Source organism: Pelophylax lessonae (assembly GCF_965119305.1).
Source record: "Pelophylax lessonae genome assembly, chromosome: 1".
In the NCBI taxonomy this organism is placed as follows: domain Eukaryota; kingdom Metazoa; phylum Chordata; class Amphibia; order Anura; family Ranidae; genus Pelophylax; species Pelophylax lessonae.
In genome coordinates, this window is record NC_138768.1 from 43,402,435 (window position 1) to 43,427,647 (window position 25,213).

At 44.5% G+C, this 25,213-nt stretch overlaps 1 protein-coding gene across 1 annotated transcript in view; it reads left to right on the forward strand.

Annotated features, from left to right (window-relative positions):
* PIK3C3 (phosphatidylinositol 3-kinase catalytic subunit type 3) overlaps positions 1-25,213 on the forward strand; it is a 389,362-nt gene that overhangs the window by 275,005 nt on the left and 89,144 nt on the right. The window contains exon 23 of the mRNA XM_082248227.1: positions 14,304-14,394. Coding sequence (XP_082104353.1) covers positions 14,304-14,394 — 91 coding nt within the window. The remainder of the gene's footprint in view (positions 1-14,303; positions 14,395-25,213) is intronic.

The window sequence follows — 25,213 nt, forward strand, 5'->3', positions numbered from 1 at the left end:
AAGACTGGGAAGCCATTGTTCCAGAAGCGCATTTAAGAGGTCAGATACTGATGTTGTATGGGAAGGCCTGGGTAGCAGTCTCTGCTCTAATTCATCCCAAAGGTGTTCTATCCAGTTCAAGGTCAGGACTCTGTGCAGGCCACTCAAGTTCCTCCACCCCAAACTTGCTCATCCATGTCTTTATGGACCTTGCTTTGTGCACTGGTCCAAATCATTTGGTGGAGGGTGGGGTTTAATGGTGTTGTGGTGTTTTTCAGGGTTTGGGCTTAGCCTCTTAATTCCAGTAAAGAGAACTCTTAAAGGCGTCAGCATACCAAGACATTTTGGACAATTTCATGCCCCAACTTTGTGGGAACAGTTTGGGGATGGCATCTTTCTGTTCCACCATGACTGGGCACCAGTGCTCAAAGCAAGGTCCATAAAGACATGTATGAGCCAGTTTGAGGTGGAGGAACTTGACTGGCCTGCACAGAGTCCTGACCTCAACCCGATTAGAACCCCTTTGGGATGAATTAGGGCAGACACTGTGAGCCAGGCCTTCTCATCCAAGAACATTGCCTGATCTCCCAAATGCACTTCTGAAAGAATGGTCAAACATTCCCATAGACACACTCCTAAACCTTATCGACAGCCTTCCCAGAAGAGTTGAAGCTGTTACAGCTGCAAAGGGTGAGCCAACTCAATTTTCAACCCTTCGGAGGAAACCGGAGTACCTGAAGGAAACCCACCACTATAAAGAAATGAGTACATGTTTTAGCCAACATACCATGGCACCAGCGTTTTCCCTTTTGCTGAATGAAGATTTGCAGAGACTTTTCAAGCCGGGTGCCACACACACATCTATCGATCTATCTATCTATCTATCTACACACACACACTATATGGTCAAAAGTATTGGGACGCCTGCCTTTACATATATACTTTAATGGCATCCCAGTCTTAGTCCGTAGGGCTAAACCAAGACATTTTGGACAATTTCATGCTCCCAACTTTGTGGGAACAATTTGGGGATGGCCCCTTCCTGTTCCAACATGACTGCACACCAGTGCACAAAGCAAAGTCCATAAAGACATGGATGGGCAAGTTTGGGGCGGAGCAACTTGACTGGCCTGCACAGAGTCCTAATTTCAACCCAATAGAACGCCTTTGGAATGAATTAGAGCGGAGACTGCGAGCCAGGCCTTCTTGTCCAACATCAGTGCCTGACCTCACAAATGTGCTTCTTGAAGAATGGCCAAACATTCCCATAGACACACTCCTAAACCTTATCGACAGCCTTCCCAGAAGAGTTGAAGCTGTTACAACTGCAAAGGGTGAGCCAACTCAATATTCAACCCTTCGGCCCAAGACTGGGATGCCATTAAAGTTATTGTGCTTGTAAAGGCAGGCGTCCCAATACTTTTGACAATATAGTGTGTATTGTACATTCACTTCAGTCCCTGCTCTCAAGGAGCTTACAATCTAAAGTCCCTAACTCACGTTCATGCATACAGATACTAAGGCCAATTTAGACAGGAGCCAATTAAACTACCAGCATGTCTTTGGAGTGTGGGAGGAAACCGGAGTACCTGAAGGAAACCCACGGAGGCACAGGGAGAAGTGCAAACTCTGTGCAGGTAGTGCCGTGGTTGGTATTTGAACTGATGACCCAATTGCTGCTAGGCCAAAGATCTCACCACTTAGCCACCATGCGCCTTTTCTCTCCTTCCCCTGTTGATGAAGCCTAAAGGGTGCAGTGATGTCACCTAGATCATGTGATGGAGCTCACAGCTAATGACTGGCCAGTAGGCCCTTACACCTGCATTATGGGAAGGGGTCACATGCTCCCCTATATACATTATCTCACAAAAGGGGTTCACCCTTCACATTTTTGTAAAAATATTTTATTCTATCTTTTCATGTGACAACACTGAAGAAATGTCACTTTGCTACAATGTAAAGTAGTGAGTGTACAGCTTGTATAACAGTGTAAATTTGCTGTCCCCTCAAAATAACTCAACATACAGCCATTAATGTCTAAACCGCTGGCAACAAAAATGAATACACCCCTAAAAGAATATGTCCAAATTGGGCCCAAAGTGTCAGTATTTTGTGTGGTCACCATTATTTTCCAGCACTGCCTTAACCCTCTTGGGCATGAAGTTCACCAGAGCTTCACAGGTTGTCACTGGAGTCCTCTACCACTCCTCCTTGATGACATCACGAAGTTGGTGAATGTTTAGAGACCTTGCGCTCCTCCACCTTCTGTTTGAGGATCCCCCACAGATTCTCAATAGGGTTTAGGTCTGGAGACATGCTTGACCAGTCCATCACCTTTACCCTCGGCTTCTTTAGCAAAACAGTGGTCGTCTTGGAGGTGTTTGGGGTCATTATCATGTTGGAATACTGCCCTGCGGCCCAGTCTCCAGAGGTAGGGGATCATGCTCTGCTTCAGTATGTCACAGTACATGTTGGCATTCATGTTTCCCTCAATGAACTGTAGCTCCTCAGTGCTGGCAGCACTCATGCAGCCCCAGACCAAGAAACTTCAACCACCATGCTTGACTGTAGACAAGACACACTTGTCTTTGTACTCCTCACCTAGTTGTAGCCACACACGCTCGACACCATCTGAACCAAATACGTTTATCTTGGTCTCATCAGACCACAGTACATGGTTCCAGTAATCCATGTCCTCAGTCTGCTTGTCTTCAGCAAACAGTTTGCGGGCTTTCTTGTGCATCATCTTTAGAAGAGGCTTCCTTCTGGGACGACAGCCATGCAGACCTATTTGATGCAGTGTGTGGCGTATGGTCTGAGCACTGATAGGCTGAACCCCCACCCCTTTAACCTCTGCAGCAATGATGGCAGCACTCATACGTCTTTTTTTCCTAAAGACAACCTCTGGATATGATGCCGAGCATGTGCACTCAACTTCTTTGGTTGACAATGGAGAGACCTGTTCTGAGTGGAACCTGTCCTGTTAAACCGCTGTATGGTCTTGGCCACTGTGCTGCAGCTCAGTTTTAGGATCTTGGCAATTTTCTTATAGCCGAGGCCATCTTTATGTAGAGCAACAATTCTTTTTTTCAGATCATCAGAGAGTTCTTTGCCATGAGGTGCCATGTTGAACTTCCAGTGACCATTATGAGAGAGTGAGAGCGATAACACTAAATTTAATACACCTGCTCCTCATTCACACCTGAGACCTTGTAACACTAACGAGTCACATGACACCGGGGAGGGAAAATGGCTAATTGGGCCTAATTTGGACATTTTCACTTAGGGGTTTACTCACTTTTGTTGCCAGCGGTTTAGACATTAAAGTGGAGTTCCACCCTATTTTTATACTTACCTCCATCTTCTCGCTCCGGGTCACCTGAAAAAGAAATGGATAATCGCATATTTTTTTTTTTTTTACTTACCTCGTAGCGAAGAAAATATACTTACCTTACTTCCTTCTTCCTCCTTCCTCGGCCGCGGCCCGTCGTCACTTCCTGGCTCTGCAATGATTCCTGGGAGCTGGACGTCATAGCTCCCAGGAATCATTGCGCCTGCACCGGCCCCGACGTCAGTTCCGGGTCGCGCGCGTCATCCCCTTCTAAACAGCTTCTGGGCATGCCCAGAAGCTGTGGAGGGATGACGCGTGCGACCAGGAAGTGATGTCGGGGCCGGCGCAGAGCATCGTGGGACTGAAGAAGGCGGAAGAAGACGCCGAAGAGGATCTCGCTGGCTTCAAGTTGCCCACATCTGAGATGGCAGCGCTGGACAAGACGTTTGCAAGGTAAGTATTTGTCCTAACAGGTAAGTGCAACCCGGGACAGATCAGAGGCTAGCCATTGTGGAATGCACTAGCCCTGACTGTCCCGGGGGTATTAAAAAAAAAAAAAAAATCCAGGGTGGAACTCCGCTTTAATTGCTGTGTGTTGAGTTATTTTGAGGGGACAGCAAATTTACACTGTTATACAAGCTGTACACTCACTACCTTACATTGTAGCAAAGTGTCATTTCTTCAGTGTTGTCACATGAAAAAATAAAAATGTGAGGGGTGTACTTACTTTTGTGAGATACTGTATGAAAGCACCAGGTATTTTACACTGACAGCGATGAAGGAAAGAATGGCATGAGATCACTGAAGAGGCAAATATCAGTGGGTGCAAAAGGAAAATTGAAGGTGTCTCTTTAAAGGGGTTTTGTAAAGTTTTTGAAACTAAAACCAGTGTTACTTTGAGACTCAGTTCACACTAATGCGATGCAATTTTCAGGCTATTTCCAGTGCGACTTTTTAGTATGACTTTGATGCAACTTCACTCACACCAGCATCCGATAAGAAGCTTTACCTATAATACTTTCATGTGATCAGTGTTTTATTTTTTTAATTTTTACCTCTCCTCCCAGGTCATCCTTGCTGCCTAAATCTCCCCTCCCAAGCACATTCCTTTCACACCTGAATCGTGTGTTCCTGTACGCATTTTTCCTGTGTTTTTTACAAGTAAACGCATCTTACCCATAGGGAAAGCTCGTTTTCTTGAATGGGCTGTCCTTTGCGCGACTAACGCCCCAAAGGAGCTCAATAAAGTTTTCGGCCGTGGAGCGTTGCTCGTTTTTTCAGTGTGCGTTTTGTCTCGGAACAAACGCGTGGCTGCATTCACCTCTGAACATTTCCGAACGCACAGCAACCCGCACAAAGAGCTTGCACTTTGTTGCGCATTTTGGAAATGCACTGCAAACACACATCATGCTTGTATTGCCATAATGGCATGCTAAATATGATTGGGGTGTCATTACAAACTAGACTGCATTCACATCTGTGCAATACCGAACGCACAGCAACCCGCACAGAAAACGCGCTGCAAACGCGCATCGTGCTTGTGTCTCTGTAAGGGCGCATATGTTACACTCGGGTGTGAATGGAATGTGCTTGGGAGGAGAGTTCTTAGGCAGCAATGATGACCTGGGAGGAGAAGGGAGCAGGGTTTAAAAAAATAGACACTGATCTTATCAAATAGCTTCTTATCTAATTCTGTGAGTTAACACAGAAGTCTATGGGGCTGAAATCGCACCGGGGTTGCACCAAAGTAGTGCAGGACCTTTTCCATCGTGGTGAGTCGCATTGATTAGGATGGACTCCATTAAAAATCATGTGATTTTCCATTGACATTGGATTCTGTGACTGAAATCACATTAGAAGTCTCACTAGTGTGAACTGGGGCTTAGCTATGTTAGCATATTGGACTTCGATGTGGAACTTGATGTAAGGGTGAACTCTGATGGGGGACTTGATGTAAGGGTGAACTCTGATGGGGAACTTGATGTAAGGGTGAACTCTGATGGGGAACTTTATGTAAGGGTGAACTCTGATGGGAAACTTGATGTAAGGGTGAACTCTGATGGGGAACTTGATGTAAGGGTGGACTCTGATGGGGAACTTGATGTAAGGGTGAACTCTGATGGGGAACTTGATGTAAGGGTGAACTCTGATGGGGAACTTGATGTAAGGGTGAACTCTGATGGGGAACTTGATGTAAGGGTGAACTCTGATGGGAAACTTGATGTAAAAGTGAACTCTGATGGGGACTTGATGTAAGGGTGAACTCTGATGGGGAACTTGATGTAAGGGTGAACTCTGATGGGGAACTTGATGTAAGGGTGAACTCTGATGGGGAACTTGATGTAAGGGTGAACTCTGATGGGGAACTTGATGTAAGGGAGAACTCTGATGGGGAACTTGATGTAAGGGTAGACTCTGATGGGGAACTTGATGTAAGGGTGAACTCTGATGGGGAACTTGATGTAAGGGAGAACTCTGATGGGAAACTTGATCTAAAAGTGAACTCTGATGGGGACTTGATGTAAGGGTGAACTTTGATGGGGAACTTGATGTAAGGGTGAACTTTGATGGGGAACTTGATGTAAGGGTGAACTCTCATGGGGAACTTGATGTAAGGGTGGACTCTGATGGGGAACTTGATGTAAGGGTGAACTCTGATGGGGAACTTGATGTAAGGGTGGACTCTGATGGGGAACTTGATGTAAAAGTGAACTCTGATGGGGAACTTGATGTAAGGGAGAACTCTGATGGAACTTGATGTAAAAGTGAACTCTGATGGGGAACTTGATGTAAGGGTGAACTCTGATGGGGAACTTGATGTAAGGGTGAACTCTGATGGGGAACTTGATGTAAGGGTGAACTCTGATGGGTAACTTGATGTAGGAGTGGACTCTGATGGGGAACCTGATGTAGGGGTGAACTCTGATGGGGAACCTGATGTAAGGGTGAACTCTGATGGGGAACCTGATGTAAGGGTGAACTCTGATGGGGAACTTTATGTAAGGGTGAACTCTGATGGGGAACTTGATGTAAGGGTGGACTCTGATGGGGAACTTGATGTAAGGGAGAACTCTGATGGGGAACTTGATGTAAGGGTGAACTCTGATGGGGAACTTGATGTAAGGGTGAACTCTGATGGGGAACTTGATGTAAAAGTGAACTCTGATGGGGAACTTGATGTAAGGGTGAACTCTGATGGGGAACTTGATGTAAGGGTGAACTCTGATGGGGAACTTGATGTAAGGGTGAACTCTGATGGGGAACTTGATGTAGGAGTGGACTCTGATGGGGAACCTGATGTAGGGGTGAACTCTGATGGGGAACCTGATGTAAGGGTGAACTCTGATGGGGAACCTGATGTAAGGGTGAACTCTGATGGGGAACTTTATGTAAGGGTGAACTCTGATGGGGAACTTGATGTAAGGGTGGACTCTGATGGGGAACTTGATGTAAGGGAGAACTCTGATGGGGAACTTGATGTAAGGGTGAACTCTGATGGGGAACTTGATGTAAGGGTGAACTCTGATGGGGAACTTGATGTAAAAGTGAACTCTGATGGGGAACTTGATGTAAGGGTGAACTCTGATGGGGAACTTGATGTAAGGGTGAACTCTGATGGGGAACTTGATGTAAGGGTGAACTCTGATGGGGAACTTGATGTAGGAGTGGACTCTGATGGGGAACCTGATGTAGGGGTGAACTCTGATGGGGAACCTGATGTAAGGGTGAACTCTGATGGGGAACCTGATGTAAGGGTGAACTCTGATGGGGAACTTTATGTAAGGGTGAACTCTGATGGGGAACTTGATGTAAGGGTGGACTCTGATGGGGAACTTGATGTAAGGGAGAACTCTGATGGGGAACTTGATGTAAGGGTGAACTCTGATGGGGAACTTGATGTAAGGGTGAACTCTGATGGGGAACTTGATGTAAAAGTGAACTCTGATGGGGAACTTGATGTAAGGGTGAACTCTGATGGGGAACTTGATGTAAGGGTGAACTCTGATGGGGAACTTGATGTAAGGGTGAACTCTGATGGGGAACTTGATGTAAGGGTGAACTCTGATGGGGAACTTGATGTAAAAGTGAACTCTGATGGGGAACTTGATGTAAGGGTGAACTCTGATAGGGAACTTGATGTAAGGGTGAACTCTGATGGGGAACTTGATGTAAGGGTGAACTCTGATGGGGAACCTGATGTAAGGGTGAACTCTGATGGGGAACTTGATGTAAGGGTGAACTCTGATGGGGAACTTGATGTAAGGGGGAACTTTGATGGGGAACTTGATGTAAGGGTGAACTCTGATGGGGACTTGATATAAGGGTGAACTTTGATGGGGAACTTGATGTAAGAGGAACTTTATGTAAGGGTGAACTCTGATGGGGAACTTGATGTAAGGGTGAACTCTGATGCGGACCTTGATGGAAGGAGGAAATCTGATGGGGACTCTGATGGTTAAATTGATGTAAGGGTGAACTCTGCTGTGGACCTTGATGTAAGGGTGAACTTTGATGGAGAACTTGATGTAAGGGTGAACTCTGATGGAGAACTTGATGATGTAAAAGTGAACTCTGATGGGGAACTTGATGTAAGAGGAACTTGATGTAAGGGTGAACTCTGATGCGGACCTTGATGGAAGGATGAAATCTGATGTGGACTCTGATGGTTAAATTGATGTAAGGGGGAACTTGATGTTAGGGTGAACTCTGCTGTGGACCTTGATGCGAGGGTGAACTCTGATGGGGAACTTGATGTAAGGGTGAACTCTGATGGGGAACTTGATGTAAGGGTGAACTTTGATGGGGAACTTGATGTAAGGGTGAACTCTGATGGGGAACTTGATGTAAGGGTGAACTCTGATGGGGAACTTGATGTAAGGGTGGACTCTGATGGGGAACTTGATGTAAAAGTGAACTCTGATGGGGAACTTGATGTAAGGGAGAACTCTGATGGAACTTGATGTAAAAGTGAACTCTGATGGGGAACTTGATGTAAGGGTGAACTCTGATGGGGAACTTGATGTAAGGGTGAACTCTGATGGGGAACTTGATGTAGGAGTGGACTCTGATGGGGAACCTGATGTAGGGGTGAACTCTGATGGGGAACCTGATGTAAGGGTGAACTCTGATGGGGAACCTGATGTAAGGGTGAACTCTGATGGGGAACTTTATGTAAGGGTGAACTCTGATGGGGAACTTGATGTAAGGGTGGACTCTGATGGGGAACTTGATGTAAGGGAGAACTCTGATGGGGAACTTGATGTAAGGGTGAACTCTGATGGGGAACTTGATGTAAGGGTGAACTCTGATGGGGAACTTGATGTAAAAGTGAACTCTGATGGGGAACTTGATGTAAGGGTGAACTCTGATAGGGAACTTGATGTAAGGGTGAACTCTGATGGGGAACTTGATGTAAGGGTGAACTCTGATGGGGAACTTGATGTAAGGGTGAACTCTGATGGGGAACTTGATGTAAGGGTGAACTCTGATGGGGAACTTGATGTAAAAGTGAACTCTGATGGGGAACTTGATGTAAGGGTGAACTCTGATAGGGAACTTGATGTAAGGGTGAACTCTGATGGGGAACTTGATGTAAGGGTGGACTCTGATGGGGAACCTGATGTAGGGGTGAACTCTGATGGGGAACCTGATGTAAGGGTGAACTCTGATGGGGAACCTGATGTAAGGGTGAACTCTGATGGGAAACTTGATGTAAGGGTGAACTCTGATGGGGAACTTGATGTAAGGGTGAACTTTGATGGGGAACTTGATGTAAGAGGAACTTTATGTAAGGGTGAACTCTGATGGGGAACTTGATGTAAGGGTGAACTCTGATGCGGACCTTGATGGAAGGAGGAAATCTGATGGGGACTCTGATGGTTAAATTGATGTAAGGGTGAACTCTGCTGTGGACCTTGATGTAAGGGTGAACTTTGATGGAGAACTTGATGTAAGGGTGAACTCTGATGGAGAACTTGATGATGTAAAAGTGAACTCTGATGGGGAACTTGATGTAAGAGGAACTTGATGTAAGGGTGAACTCTGATGCGGACCTTGATGGAAGGATGAAATCTGATGTGGACTCTGATGGTTAAATTGATGTAAGGGGGAACTTGATGCGAGGGTGAACTCTGATGGGGAACCTGATATAAGGGTGAACTCTGATGGGGAACCTGATATAAGGGTGAACTCTGATGGGGAACCTGATATAAGGGTAAACTCTGATTGGGATTTGATGTAAGGGTGAACTCTGATGTGGACTCTGATTGGGATTTGATGTAAGGGTGAACTCTGATGGGGAACTTGATGTAAGGGTGAACTCTGATGTGGACTCTGATGGGGAACTTGATGTTGGGGTGAACTCTGATGATGAGCTTGATGTAAGGGTGAACTCTGATGGAGAACTTGATGTAAGGGTGGACTCTGATGGGGGACTTGATGTAAGGGTGAACTCTGACGTAGAGGGGAACTCTGAAGGGGGACAGCCATGTAAGGTTCTTATGGGCCCAACTTTTTATTGAATTTCTTCCATGTTCTGAATCCCATAATGCTCTAAAAATTAAAACGTATTTTTTCAAATTTTATTCATTCATTTATGAAACAGATTTTTTTCCCGTCTCCCAAATATTTGTAAAATATGCAATGTGGCCCGCTTACTGAAAAGTTAGGAGACCCCTGATTTAGAAGATGTGAAAATATGAGCGAAAAAATGTATTTTTTTTTTTCTTGGTTATTTTAAGTGAATAACCTAAGGAAGAAGCAATCTTCCTTTGCTGTCACTTACCAATCCGATTCTTGATTACCTGTCATTAAAGAGAAAAGTGTTGAGCGACAGTTTTGTCTCCAGACGCAGCTCCTTAAACAGTTCTGTAATGAGAGAGATTAGGTAAAGATTGTTGAAATTCTCAGAAGTTTTCGGTTGCCATGAAAACAGGAAAGGTATACAATTCCAGAGTTTTACTAGACCTTTCTGATTTTAACTTGTAGTGTCGGAGGCAGAGCTAAAAAGGCTTTGAGGGAGGCCTACTGGGACCCAGATAAAGAAAATAGGGGAAATAAAAGTGTTGCCATGCACTCCTATTATCACACATCAATGTGATCGCTTTAATTGGAATACCTGAATGGCTGTGTGCAATGTTTTGGGAATATTCCTGTATAAAAGTTATTTTACAGTATATGGATTGTGGGAATTTAAAGTGGTATTGATGCTAATTTTCAGCTTTCAGCTCTGTCGCACTTTGAATGACAATTGCGCAGTCATGCAACACTGTACCCATAAAAAAATACATTTTTATTATTTTTTTATACAGATAGAGCTTTCTTTTGGGTTTAAATACCACTGGGTTTTTTATTTTTCCAAAATAAACAAAAAATGACTGAACATTTTGCCCCCGTTCACACTAAGGCGACCTGTGAGGCGACCTGGTCGCCTCCCATAGGGAAGCTGCGGACCCGTTCTAATAGGAGCGACACAAGCCGCTCCGACTTCGAAAAAGGGTCCGGAGCTTCTTTGGGGCGACCAGGAGGCAACCGCCATAGACTTCAATGTTATGAAGTCCGTGGCGGCCGCTCCGAGGTCGCGGCGCGCTGCTCGCACCACGACCTCGGAGGTCGCCACCCGAAGTCGGATCGCGTGCATGTGAACGGGGGCTAAGAAATATGTTTTTTATTTCTGTTATGAAATGTTGCAAACAAATAATTTTTCTTCTTCACTGATGGGCACTGATAGGCGGCTCTAATAGGCTGCACTGATGGGCATTGATATGCTGCACTGATGGGCATTGATATGCTGCACTGATGGGCATTGATATGCTGCACTGATGGGCATTGATATGCTGCATTGATGGGCATTGATATGCTGCATTGATGGGCATTGATATGCTGCATTGATGGGCATTGATATGCTGCATTGATGGGCATTGATATGCTGCATTGATGGGCATTGATATGCTGCATTGATGGGGCTTATCAGTGTAAACCACTGTTCTCAAGAATGTGAAGACATCATGTGACGTCCTCCAAGAACTAGAGCGGTTCCAGCCAGCTTTCATTCTACTATACGTGGGCGGGAACCGATTAATTAAAAAAGCAGAACTCCAACTAACAGGTTTTAATAAGTTACAGCAATAGATTTGTTTTGGGATTAAAGTTTTACGCAAATTAAATAAAGCTGACCATTGTAAGCCCCTAGGCTGCATTCACATGTCAGCATATGGATCGCGGGTAGAATCGCCGCGATTCCGCCCGCGATCCTGAAATCATTGCAAATCGCGGGACGCCTGTGCATTGCCCGTGATTTGCAATAGCACCCCAAACGCTGAACGATGTTGCCGCGATTTCCACCTGCCGAATCGCAGTAACATCGGGAAAAAAAAAATCGCGGGACGCATTACGCCCAAAAAAGTACAAGAGCTTCTTTGGAGCGTATTGCGTCCCGCGATTTTTTTTTGCGCGTTGTTACCGCGATTTGGCAGGCGGAAATCGCGGCAACATCGCTCAGCGTTTGGGGTGCTATTGCAAATCACGGGCAACGCACAGGCGTCCCGCGATTTGCAATGATTTCAGGATCGCGGGCGGAATCGCGGCGATTCTGCCCACGATCCATACGCTGACATGTGAATGCAGCCTAGTGGTAAAAGGTTTGTCTTAGCCCTCCAATGCAGCTTTGGCTGGACAGCTTAGTTTGTTAAAGGAAGTTACAGACTTACTGGCCAGATCACCAGGTGAAAATAAGGGGAAACAACTTAAAAAGGAAACTAATGCAGCCAAAGCGTTTAAGCTGCAATATAAGACATTTATTTTATTAGGTTTATTCCAGCTTTACCTTCAAACAGAGCTTTAAAGGATGTTGTAAAGACCGAAGCTTTTTTTATCTTAATGCATTTTTTGCATTAAGATAAAAAAAAACCTTCTGGGTGTAGCAGCTTCCCTCAGCCCCCCTAATACTTACCTGAACCCCATCTCTTTCCAGCGATGTCCACGAGTCCCTTGGTCGTCCGGGACTCTTTCTCCTGATTGGCTCCGGTGGCTGTCAGTCAGTCAGCCAATCAGGAGAGAGAGGAGGCGGGGCTGAATGGCAGCTCCGCTTCTGAATGGACACACAGAGCTGAAGCTCAGCTTGGGTGCCCCCATAGCAAGCTGCTTTCTGTGGGTGCATTCGTCAGGAGGGAGGGGCCTGGAGCAGCAACAAGGGGCCAAAGAAGAGGAGGTTCCAGGCCGCTCTGTGCAAAACCAACTGCCCAGAGGAGGTAAGTATAACATGTTTATTATTTTAAAAAAAAAAAAATAAAACTTTATAATCACTTTAAGAAAAGAAAGATGAAACATCGCTCTCCAAAGAAACCGCCCAAGTATAGGAAGAGATGAAAGTGATGTCAGCCTGACTCCTAGGCCACGCCCCTCAATAAGTTTCACCTTGCTCACAGGGCTTAGTCATATGGTAACAGAGGAACAAAGCAGCAGATAGAAATGACACCTCAGTGCTCTGGATTGGGACAAGTACACTATAGACGGATATGCTTGTTCATATTTCATGTGAGGTTTACAACCACTTTAAAGTGATTTTAAAGTCTCGTTTGGTATTTAAAAAAAAAAAAAGAAAAATGTTATATTTACCTCCTCTGTGCAGTTGGTTTTGCACAGAACAGCCTGGATCCTCATCTTCTCAGGTCTCTCCTTGCTGCTCCTGGCCCCTCCCTTCTGCCAAGTGCCCCCACCTCAAGCAGCTTGCCATGGGGGCATCCAAGCCGAGCTGCAGCTCCGTGTGTCCATTCATACACGAATCTGCCATTCGGCCCCACCCCCCCTCTCTCCTGATTGGCTAACTGACTTTGATTGACAGCTACGAGAGCCAATGGCGCCACGACTGTGTCCAATCCAATCAGGAGGGAGACAGCCGAAGGTCTCGTGGACATCGTTGGAGAGAGATGGGGTTCAGGTAAGTAATAGGGGGTGCTGGGGGGCTGCTGCACACAGAAGGCTTGTTTATCTTAATGCAAAGAATACATTAAGATAAATAAAAACCTTCTGCAAATACAACTCCTTTAAAAAACAATATTCCTACTTTTTTTTCTACATTTTAACACCTGTGAGAGGCTTTAACCACTTGCTGACTGCCCTGTAGAAGTTTTACTGCTACAGGGCAGCAGTTGTGCACCGGATTACGTATACACTATATTACCAAAATCATTGGGATGCCTAGCTTTACACACAGATGAACTTTAATTGCATCCCAATCTTCGTCCGTAATCCTCAATATTGAGTTGGCCCACCTATTGCAGCTATAACAGCCTCAACTCTGGGAAGTCTGTCCACAAGGTTTAGGAGTGTATCTATGGGAATGTTTGACCATTCTTCCAGAAGCACATTTGTGAGGTCAGGCACTGATGTGGACAAGAAGGCCTGGCTTGCAGTCTCTGCTCTAATTCATCCCAAAGGTGTTCTACCGGTTGAGGTCAGGACTCTGTGCAGGTCAGTCAAGTTTCTCAACCCCAAATTCGCTCATCCAAATGTCTTGGTATGCTGACGCCTTAAGAGTTCTCTTCACTGGAACTAAGGGGCCAAGCCCAACCCCTGAGAAACATCCCCACACCATAATCCCCCCTCCACCAAATTATTTGGACCAGTGCACAAACCTTGTGGAGAGCCTTCCCATCAGAGTTGAAGCTGTTATAGCTGCAACGTTAGGGCCAACTCATTACTGAAGCCTGTGGACTAAGACTGGGATGCCATTTTCTTCTTTATAGAGCAAAAAATAAAAAAAAAACCCCAGTGGTGATCAAATCCCACCAAAAGAAAGGTTTTTTTTTGTGGGGGGGGGGGTGAAATTACATCAATTTTATTTATGTACAGCGTTGCGTGACCCCGCGCAGTTGTCAGTTAAAGTAACACAGTGGCGTATTGTAGAAAATGGCCTAGTCATAAAGGGGGGGGGGGGTGAAACCTTCCAGAGGTTAAGTGGTTAAATAAAGTTTTTACCTTTTGCATCTTTCAGGTATTCCAACTTGATCCTTAATCTTTTCTCACTGATGGTGGATGCCAACATCCCAGATATTGCACTAGAGCCAGACAAGACGGTGAAAAAGGTAAGAGGCAGTAGAAACAATTCAGGCTTAAAGTGTAACTCTAGGCAAAATAAGGAATGACATATATTCTGCTATCTGTTGTTTGTTTAATAACCTTCTGGGTTTTTCCTTCACTTCATACGTATGGGAATGACTATAAAACTCCATGTGTTTTGCTTCTCCTCTCCATTCGAAGGTCCTACGTTTTTGCTTGACCTTGGGGATTTTTTACAAAAGGCCGGTCTGGGCAACCACAAACTTTCAAAGCAACCCTGAAATATCTGGTTCTTCATCATTAGATTCTGTGTTTGTTTTTACCATCATAGCCTGGCGTTAAGGTGTTCTAATAACCCCCAGTGGGTGGTGGGAGTGAAAAAGTAGATATTGGTCAATGTGGGTTGGTTTCCTGTAGACCAGCTATGTCCTCTACTCCCATACATCACATCAGGAGGCCTATGCTAGAACATCCTTTAGGACAGGGGTCTTCAAACTATGGCCCTCCAGCTGTTCAGGAACTACAATTCCCATCATACCTAGTTATGTCTGAATGTCAGACAGCTGGAGGGCCAAAGTTTAGACACCCCTGCATTGACCACAATGTCAGTCATCAAAAAAGGTTGTCCAAAAGGTTAGTTTGTTCTTCTTTTCTTCTTTGTAAACTTGATGTATTTGTCCACTGAATGTTTGTGTTGAGTAAAAGCTTGTATTTCTGATGTTCTGTTCCTACCCCATATATCATCCATATACTTAAACCATTGACTTGGTGGTGTTCCCATGAAAGGGCTCAAGGCTGACTTACTTCTTCTACAGTGGGGAAAATTATTTGATCCCCTGCAGATTTTTTTGCCCACTTACAAAGAAATGAAGGGTCTATCATTTTTATTATAGGTGTATTATAGGTGTATTATAGGTGTATTTTAACCACTTAAGCCCCGGAAGATTTTACCCCCATTCCGACCATTTTACGACTCGGCACTGCGTGACTTTAACTGACAATTGTGCGGTCATGCAATGTGGTACCCAAACGAAATTTACGTCCTTTTTTTCCCACAAACAGAGCTTTCTTTTGGTGGTATTTGATCACCTCTGCGCTTTTTATTTTTTGCGATATTAATAAAAAAAGAGCGAAAATTTTGCAAAAAAATGACATTTTCAACTTTGTCTTTTAAAAAATATCCAATATACTCAATTTATGTATTTTTTTTTGGCCAAAATATATTTAGCTACATGTCTTTGACAAAAAAAAATTCAATGAGCGTATTTTTATTGGTTTGCGCAAAAGTTATAGCGTCTACAAACTATGGTGTAAATACAGAAATTTACGCAGCTTTAATTTTTGACTGCCTATCTCATTTCATGAAGTGCTAAAATGGCAGGGCAGTACAAAACCCCCCCAAACTACCATTTTTTGGAAAGTAGACATCCTAAGGAATGTTCTGAGAGGCATGTTGAGCTCATTGAATATTTCATTTTTTTGTCACAGGTGTTTGAAAAATGACTAAAAATTTTTTTTTTTTTTTTTTTACACAAAGTTGTCATTGAAATGATATATTGCTCACACATGCCATGGGTATATGTGTAATTACACCCCAAAATATATTCTGCTGCTTCTCCTGAGTACAGGGATACCACATATGTGGGACTTTTTGGGAGCCTAGCTGTGTACGGGACCACAAAAACAAATCCCCACCATCAGAATTTCAAAGGGCGTACATTTTTCATTGCATTTTCTCACTACCTCTAACGGTTTAGGAGGCCCTGAAATGTCAAGATACCACAAAACCCCCCCAAATGACCCCATTTTGGAAAGTAGACACCCCAAGCTGTTTGCTAAGAGGCATGGTGAGTCCATGGAATATTTTATATTTTACCACAAGTTTTGGGAATATTACTATTTTTTTTTTTTATTTTTTTTTTTTACACAACGTTGTCACTAAAAGATACAATTCTCACACATGACATGGGTATATGTGGAATTACACCCCAAAATACATTCTGCCACTTCTCCTGAGTATGGGGATGCCCCATGTGTGAGACTTTTTGGGAGCCTAGCTGTGTACAGGACCGCGAAAACCAATCAACACTCCCAGGTTTTCTAATGGCGTAAATTGTGCATGTCACCTCTGCACTACCTGTCACAGTTTCGGAGGCCCTAAAATTCCAAGATAGCACAAACCCCCCCCAAATGACCCCATTTTGGAAAGTAGACACCCCAAGCTATTTGCTGAGAGGCATGGTGAGTCCATGGAATATTTTATATTCTGCCACAAGTTCCGGGATATACATATATATATATTTTTTTTTTTTTTTTTTCACAAAGTTGTCAGTAAATGAAATATTGCTCACACATGCCATGGGTATATGTGAAATGACACCCCAAAATACATTCTGCTGCTTCTCCTGAGTACAGGGATACCCCATGTGTGAGACTTTTTTGCAGTCTAGCCGAGTACAGGTCCCCGAAAACCAGTCCCCGCTTTCAGGCTTTCCAAGGGCGTAAATTGTTGATTTCACTCCTGACTACCTATCACAGTTTCGGAGGCCCTAAAATTCCAAGATAGCACAAAACCCCCCCAAATGACCCCATTTTGGAAAGTAGACACCCCAAGCTATTTGCTGAGAGGCATGGTGAGTCCATGGAATATTTTATATTTTGCCACAAGTTCCGGGAAATATATATATATATATATATATATATATTTTTTTTTTTTTTACACAAAGTTGTCAGTTAATGATATATTGCTCACACATGCCATGGGTATATGTGAACTGACACCCCAAAATACATTCTGCTGCTTCTCCTGAGTATAGGGATACCCCATGTGTGAGACTTTTTTGCAGTCTAGCCGAGTACAGGACCCCGAAAACCAATCATCGCCTTCAGGCTTTCCAAGGGCGTAAATTGTTGATTTCACTCCTGACTACCTATCACAGTTTTGGAGGCCATGAAATGCCAAGACAGCACAACCCCCCCCAAATGACCCCTTTTCGGAAAGTAGACACCCTGAGCTATTTGCAGAGAGGCATGTTGAGTGTTTTGCAGATCTCACTTTTTGTCACAAAGTTTTGGAAATTGAAAAAAGAGGAAAAAAAATGCATTTTCCTGTTTTTTCTTCATTTTCCAAAAAAAATGAGAGCTGCAAAATACTCACCATGCCTCTCAGCAAATAGATTGGAGTGTCTACTTTGCAAAATGGGGTCATTTGGGGGGGGTTTGTGCAATCTTGGCTTTTTATGGACTTCAAAACTGTGATAGGTAGTAAGGAGTGAGATCAACAATTTACGCCCTTAGAAAGCCTAAAGGTGCGCATTGGTTTTCCGGGTCCTGTACGCGGCTAGACTGGCAAAAAGTCTCACACATGGGGTATCATTGTACTCAGGAGAAGCAGCAGAATGTATTTTGGGGTGTCATTTCACATATACCCATGGCCTGTGTGAGCAATATATCATTTACTGACAACTTTGTGTAAAAAAATAAAAAAAAATAAAAAAATTTTTTTTCCTCGAAACTTGTGGCAAAATATAAACTATTCCATGGACTCACCATACTTCTCAGCCAGTAGCTTGGAGTGTCTACTTTGCAAAATGGGGTCATTTGGGGGGGTTTTGTGCCATCTTGAAATTTCAGGGCCTCTGAAACTGTGACAGGTAGTCAGGGGTAAAATCAGCAATTTACGCCATTAGAAAACCTGAAGATGTGGATTGGTTTTCGGGGGCGCGTACACAGCTAGGCTCCCAAAAAGTCTCACACATGTGGTATCCCTGTACTCAGGAGAAGCAAAAGAATGTATTTTGGGGTGTCATTTCACATATTCCCATGGCATGCATGAGCAATATATCATTTAGTGACAACTTTCTGTAAAAAAACAACAAAAAAAAAAAAAATAATAATTTTCCCGAAACTTGTGGCAAAATATAAAATACTCCATGGACTCACCATGCCTCTCAGAAAAAAGCTTTGGGTGTCTACTTTTCAAAAAGGGGTCATTAGGGGGGTGTTTGAACAGTTCCGGCATTTTATACTCAATCTTATCCACACATCACCCACTCTTCTAACCACTTGAAAACCAAGCCTTTTCTGTGCCTTTTTGTTTACATGAAAAAATATTTTTTTTTTACTAGAAAATTACTTTGAACCCCCAAACATTATATATTTTTTTAAAGCAGAGGCCCTATAGAATAAAATGGTGGATGTTGCAAATTTTTTTGTCACACGGTATTTGCGCACAGATTTTCCAAACGCAATTTTTGCGAAAAAAATACATTTTTTTTTAATTTATTGCACAAATACACTATATAATTCCAATTTTTTTGGTAAAATTTAAAAGATGATCTTATGCCGAGTTCATAGACACCTAACATGACATGCTTTAAAAATTGCGCATGCCTGCGCAGCGACAAAAACGTATGTACATTTTTGAAAACCTTTAAAAGTCTCTACAGGTTACCACTTTAGACTTACAGAGGAGGTCTACTGCAAGAATTACTGCACTCGATCTGGCGATCGCGGCGATACCTCACATGCATGCTGCAATTGTGGTTTACATATGATACTAGACCACCGCTTGCGTGCGCCATTGCGCGCAAGCACCGGGGGTAAGGGGGGGGGCTCAATTTTTTTTTTTTTTTTCTTTTGCTTTTTTAATTTATTTTGACACCTTTCCTTTTAATTTTTTTTTTTTTTAAATCATTTTTATTGTTATCATAGTGAATTTAAATATCCCCTATGATAGCAATCTGTAGTGACAGGTACTCTTTTTAAAAAAAATTGGGGTCTTTTAGACTCTAGATCTCTCCTCTGACCTTAACGCATCTGACCACACCAAAATTGGTGTGATAAAATACTTTCCCAATTTCCCAATGGCCCTGTTTATTTCTGGCGAAACAGAAGTCATAAAATGCTCGTAGCCTCCGGCATCTTAGGCCATAGAGATGATTGGAGCCATTCTCATCTCCAATTAGCTCTATGGTTAGATAATTGAACCACCGGCTGCACTCTCGGGTTAACCGGTGGGACAGGAGAGCCAGAGAAAAACCATGGAAGGCTGCGGAAGGCGGCGGTGGGGGGGGGGGAGGCCCCTCCCACTGCATGTAAAAGCAGTCTAGCGGCCAATTACCTGCTAGAATTGCTTTTACATGTAAGCCGACCGCTGGCTGTAAAAAACGATACCAAGATGATGCCTAAATCTGCAGGCATCATCCTGGTATAACCACTCAAAGTCCAGCAACGTACCAGTACATTGCTGGTCCTTGTTTGGCATATAGGTTTTTTTTTTTTTCATGCAGCCTGTGGGCTGAACGGAAAAAAAGAGAACCTATCAGAAATCAGCACAGGAATAATGCGTAGTATTACTCATCATTAACCGCCCAAACAACCACCCACTGAATTTAATGATGGGTATACACGGCGCTATCCACGTATACCAAAATAGGATTTTAACTGCAGTGCTGAAATCAGAAAATCACCACAGCTGCTATCAGCAAAGGTATCCATATATGCTGAGCGCAAACGCTGTTTGTGTCAGAATATATAAAATCAATGCGTGGTAGCCGACGAGGGACCTGCAAGAGAAACAGGTCACAAAAGAATGAAAAAACAAACAAAGGACATTGAAAAAAAGTATAGTAGGAAGGAGTAGAAGGACATATAAAATGACTGACAACAACAGTTTTTGGATCTTCATCATTAACCGCCCAAACAACCACCCACTGAATTTAATGATGGGTATACACGGCGCTATCCACGTATACCAAAATAGGATTTTAACTGCAGTGCTGAAATCAGAAAATCACCACAGCTGCTATCAGCAAAGGTATCCATATATGCTGAGCGCAAACGCTGTTTGTGTCAGAATATATAAAATCAATGCGTGGTAGCCGACGAGGGACCTGCAAGAGAAACAGGTCACAAAAGAATGAAAAAACAAACAAAGGACATTGAAAAAAAGTACAGTAGGAAGGAGTAGAAGGACATATAAAATTACTGACACCACAGCAGTTTTTGGATCCTTTTATTTTTCTTTCTAACTGTTCCTTTACTTCTTGATTTGGGAGGGACTGCGATCATCTGCGATCTTCTCTTCCAGCTTGGGTCTCTCAAAATGTCGATGGACATCCAACATCCTTCGAGACCCTGTGTTTATGTGCCCTACACTGTGTCGTGCTGTACCCTACGCTAATAATCCACTAGTGTATGGTAGCGCTCGAAACATTCCCCGATGCAGAGACCAGGTTGGTCAGGACATTTGGGACAATAATAACGGGTGTCACGCCTAAATCCGCGCTTGCTACAGACACGACATCTTCTTTGGGGCCATCTTTGGGTAGGGGTACTCGGGAGGACATGTGAAAAATGCCTCTCATGCAGCCGGCTCACTGCATCTGGAAGGGGAAGTTGGGCAGGCATGCCTCCTGGGTACAGGTAGGCAAGGATGATCTCTTCCTGGAATTCCCGGAAAGATCCAGTTCGTCCTGACGCCCTGTATAGGACAAAGGCGTTCAGCATAGCCAATTGGTATAGGTAAACAGACACTTTTTTGTACCAGCGTCTGGCTTTACGGGCAACTAAATACGGCGCCAAAAGCTGGTCGTTAAGGTCCACCCCTCCCATGTTAAGGTTATATTCGTGGACACAGAGGGGTTTCTCCATAACGCCAGTTGCCGTAGGAATTTGGATCGTCGTGTCTGGGTGAAGGGAGGACAGAACATAAACCTCCCGTGTATCCTTCCACTTCACCGCAAGTAATTTGTCCGTTTTCAAGCAGGCTCTCGCCCCCCGACTAAGACGGGAATCTACAAGCCGTTGGGGGAAGCCCCGGCGATTAGGTCGCACGGTGCCACATGCGCCAATTTGTAAATCAAGAAGGTGACTAAATAGTGGCACGCTTGTATAAAAGTTGTCCACGTACAAATGGTACCCCTTTCCGGATAAGGGTGACACCAAGTCCCAAACGATCTTACCGCTGCTCCCTATGTAGTCTGGGCAGTTGGGGGGCTCCACACAGCTATCTTTTCCCTCATAGACCCGGAAACTAACTGTATAGCCTGTGGCCCTGTCACACAATTTATACAGTTTGACCCCGTACTTGGCACGCTTGCTGGGGAGGTACTGTTTCATAGCAAGGCGGCCAGTAAATTTAATCAGGGACTCGTCAACGCAGACAACTTGTTCGGGGGTAAACAAGGCTGCAAACCGCTGATTGAAGTGGTCTATGAGGGGCCGAATTTTGTGGAGCCGATCGTATGCAGGGTCTCCCCGAGGACGACAGAGTTCATTGTCGCTGAAATGCATAAATCGCAGAATTTGCTCGTATCTCGTCCTGGACATAGAGGCAGAGTACATGCGCATATGGTGAACTGGGCTAGTGGACCAATATAGCCGCAATTCACTCTGTTTAGTTATGCCCATGTGGAGGGAAAGGCCCAGAAAGATCTTAAATTCGGAAACCGTTATAGGTTTCCAGCCGAATTGTCTGGCAAGGTGTGAATTTGGGTTGGCGGCGATGAACTGTTGTGCATATAAATTTGATTGATCCACAATAGATCTGTAAAGATCTTCCGTGAAGAACAGCTCAAAAAAGTTCAGGGGCGTAAAACCAGCTGTCTCCACGTGGATTCCAGGTTGGGCGGTGAATGGGGGAAGTACTGGCGCTGTAGTATCAGTGGGTTGCCAATTAGGAAATGCCAGCGCATCAGGGAGGGCACTATGGGCTCTACGGGCCTGTCTTCGAATACGCGGTGGCTGCGGGCCACTACTTGTGCTAGCCACCGCACCAGCTTCAACTGCACTTAGGGGACTCGCCACGTCACCAGGTCTTACTGCAGTGCTGGTTGTACTAGGTTCAGGTTGTACTAGGCCGCTGGCGCTTGCCAGGTCGCCAGAAGGATGAGCGGCACTAGTACCCACACTCTGCTCCATACGAGCACCCTGCGATTCCTGCATCACAACAACTTCAGAATGGGGTCGGGTACGCCTGGGTCTAACAGGGACCCATCTGTCGTCGGAGCTATCTGTCAGGGAGCCGCTGCCGTCATCAGGTTCATATACTGACACTAATTCGGTCATTGTAGCTTCCCCTTCGCTATCAGATGACTCGGTCAGCATATAACTGACAAGCTCTTCATCCCTGTACGAACGTTTGGTCATTTTGGTAACTAAATTTACTCGTACAGTGATGCGACTCACAGGTAATAAAAGCACCTGGTTGTCGAAGATTATTTCAAGCGCTACAAAAAAAACTGCTAATGCTAGCAGGGATCAGGCCTGACTCTGCTAACACAGCGGTTTTGTGTCTTGTGTTTTTTTGCAAGTGACAGTAATCTATTGATTACTACACTTGCCTGGGTGAAAGGGTTAAACGCAGGTGCTGGCCGGAATCAGTACTGATCGTGCAAACACCACGTTTTGGGAACCCTAAACTATGGGGGCGCTAGTATAGTTCTGATCAGATCAGATATTGATCTGTTCAAACACTATACTAGAAATGGAAGTGTAGGTGCGTGCGTGCGTGCGTGCGTGCGTGTGTGGCAATCAAGGGGTTACTTCTAAACTATGCGCTGGGGATCTGGGGGGGGTGGCGGGGACCCTAAACCTCCTTTGGGAAAGAAACTAGCTAGCTAGCGCAACCTCAAGTCACAATGACACCAATACAAAATACAGTAAAAACAGTATATTATGTGTGTATTAGTGCTAATGTGACAGAGGGTGTAGGGGTTAACGGGATGTGATCAGGGGGGGATCAGGGGTTTAAATCTTTATTGGAAGGGACTGGCGGGTATCCTAAGGATAAAAGGAACGGTGGCAAGCGCTAAACCTGGTCACAAGTCACACTTATACGGGTATATAGAAAATGCTATATACTGTATACAGTGTGCGTTGTGGCAGGGGGTGTAGGGGTGATCAGGAGGGGATCAGGGGATTAAATCTTTATTGGGCGGGTGGGGGGGACCCTAAACCTGCTTGGGACACAAACTTAGTCGCCTGCGCTAATTCTGATCACAATGACACTAATACAAAAATACAAAAACACAGTATATTACGTTTGTATTAGTGCTGATGTGACAGAGGGTGTAGGGGTTAACTAGCGGTGATCAGGGGGGGATCAGGTGGGATCAGGGGCTTAAATCTTTATTAGGGGGGGGTGGCGGGTAATTCAAGTGGAAAAAGGGGGGTCACAAGCACTAGACCTGACCACAAATCACACTTATACGGGTATATAGCAAAATGCTATATACTGTATACGGTGTGTGTTATGGCAGGGGGTGTAGGGGTGATCAGGGGGGGGTCAGGGGCTTAAATCTTTATCTGGCGGGTGGCGGGGACCCTAAACCTTCTTGGGACAGAAACTTAGTCGCCTGCGCTAATTCTGATCACAATGACACTAATACAAAAATACAATAACACCGTATATTGCGTTTGTATTAGTGCTGATGTGACAGAGGGTGTAGGGGTTAACGACGGTGATCAGGGGGGGTTCAGGGGGGATCAGTGGGTTAAATCTTTATTAGGGGGGGGTGGGGGGTAATTTGAGTGGAAAAGGGGGGGTCGCAAGGGCTACACCTGTTCACAAATCACACTTATACAGGTATATAGGTATATGCTATATGCTGTATATAGTGTGTGTTGTGTCAGGTGCTGTAGGGGTTAATTGGGGGGGCGATCGGGGGTGAAATGTGCCTATCTAACTGTGTGTGGGTGTGCTTGGTGCAGTACTCACAGTAAGATGTGCTCTCCTCTCACGCTGGATCCAAAAAGACCGTTGTGGGGGGAGGGCACATCTCCTCTAAGCCTGTGTTTACATTTCACAGGCTTAGAGGATGATCTGATTGGGCAGGACCGATCAACAGGTCCAGACCAAAAATGATTGGCCTGGACCTGATGACTGATCGGTTCTGAACCCAATCGAGTCATCATCGGTGGCGGGGACGCGCGGGAGCGCGCACAGGGCCGGCAAATTGTGCTGACGTAGGCCTACGTCAGTTTGCCTGGCCGGGGCTGAGTGCCGACGTAGATCGTCGTGCGCCGGTCGTAAAGTGGTTAAAAGATAGAGACAGAATATCAACCAAAAATCCAGAAAAAAACACATAAAACAAATGCTATAAATTAGGTTGCAGTTTAGTGAGTAAAATAGATATTTGATCCCTATGCAAAACATGACCTCGTACTTGGAGAAACCCTTGTTGGCAAGCACAGAGGTAAGACGTTTCTTGTAGTTGGTTACCAGGTTTTAAATATATCTAAATATAAATGGTGACTGCTTCCTCTGAGATTAAAAATGTCCAGTCATTACAGCTGCCATCAAATTTGGTGATATACCCTACAATAAATACGTGTTACTTATGAGGCACTAACAAGAAATTCTTGTTGGCAAACACAGAGGTAAGACGTTTCTTGTAGCTACCAGGTTTTCACTTATCTCGAAAGGGATTTTGGTCCACTCTTTTTTACAGATCTTCTCTAAATCCTTAAGGTTTCTTGGCTGTCTCTTGGCAACTCAAAGTTTCAGTTCTCTCTATACATTTTCTATAGGATTAAGGTCTGGAGACTGACTAGACCACTCCATGACCTCAATGTACTTCTTCACATAGTCAGCATTTTTCTTCCTCCAAACACAGAGAGTTGAGTTAATGCCAAAGAGCTCAATTTTGGTCTCATCTGACCACAGCACTTTCTCCCAATCCTTCTGTGAATCATTTAGCTGTTCATTGGCATTAATGTACATGTGCCTTCTTGAGGAGGGGGACTCGCTGTGTTTGGAGAAAAAAAAATGCTGGCAGTGACCCTAAAAACACCATCCCTACAGTCAAGCACGGAGGTGGAAACATGCTTTGGGGCTGTTTC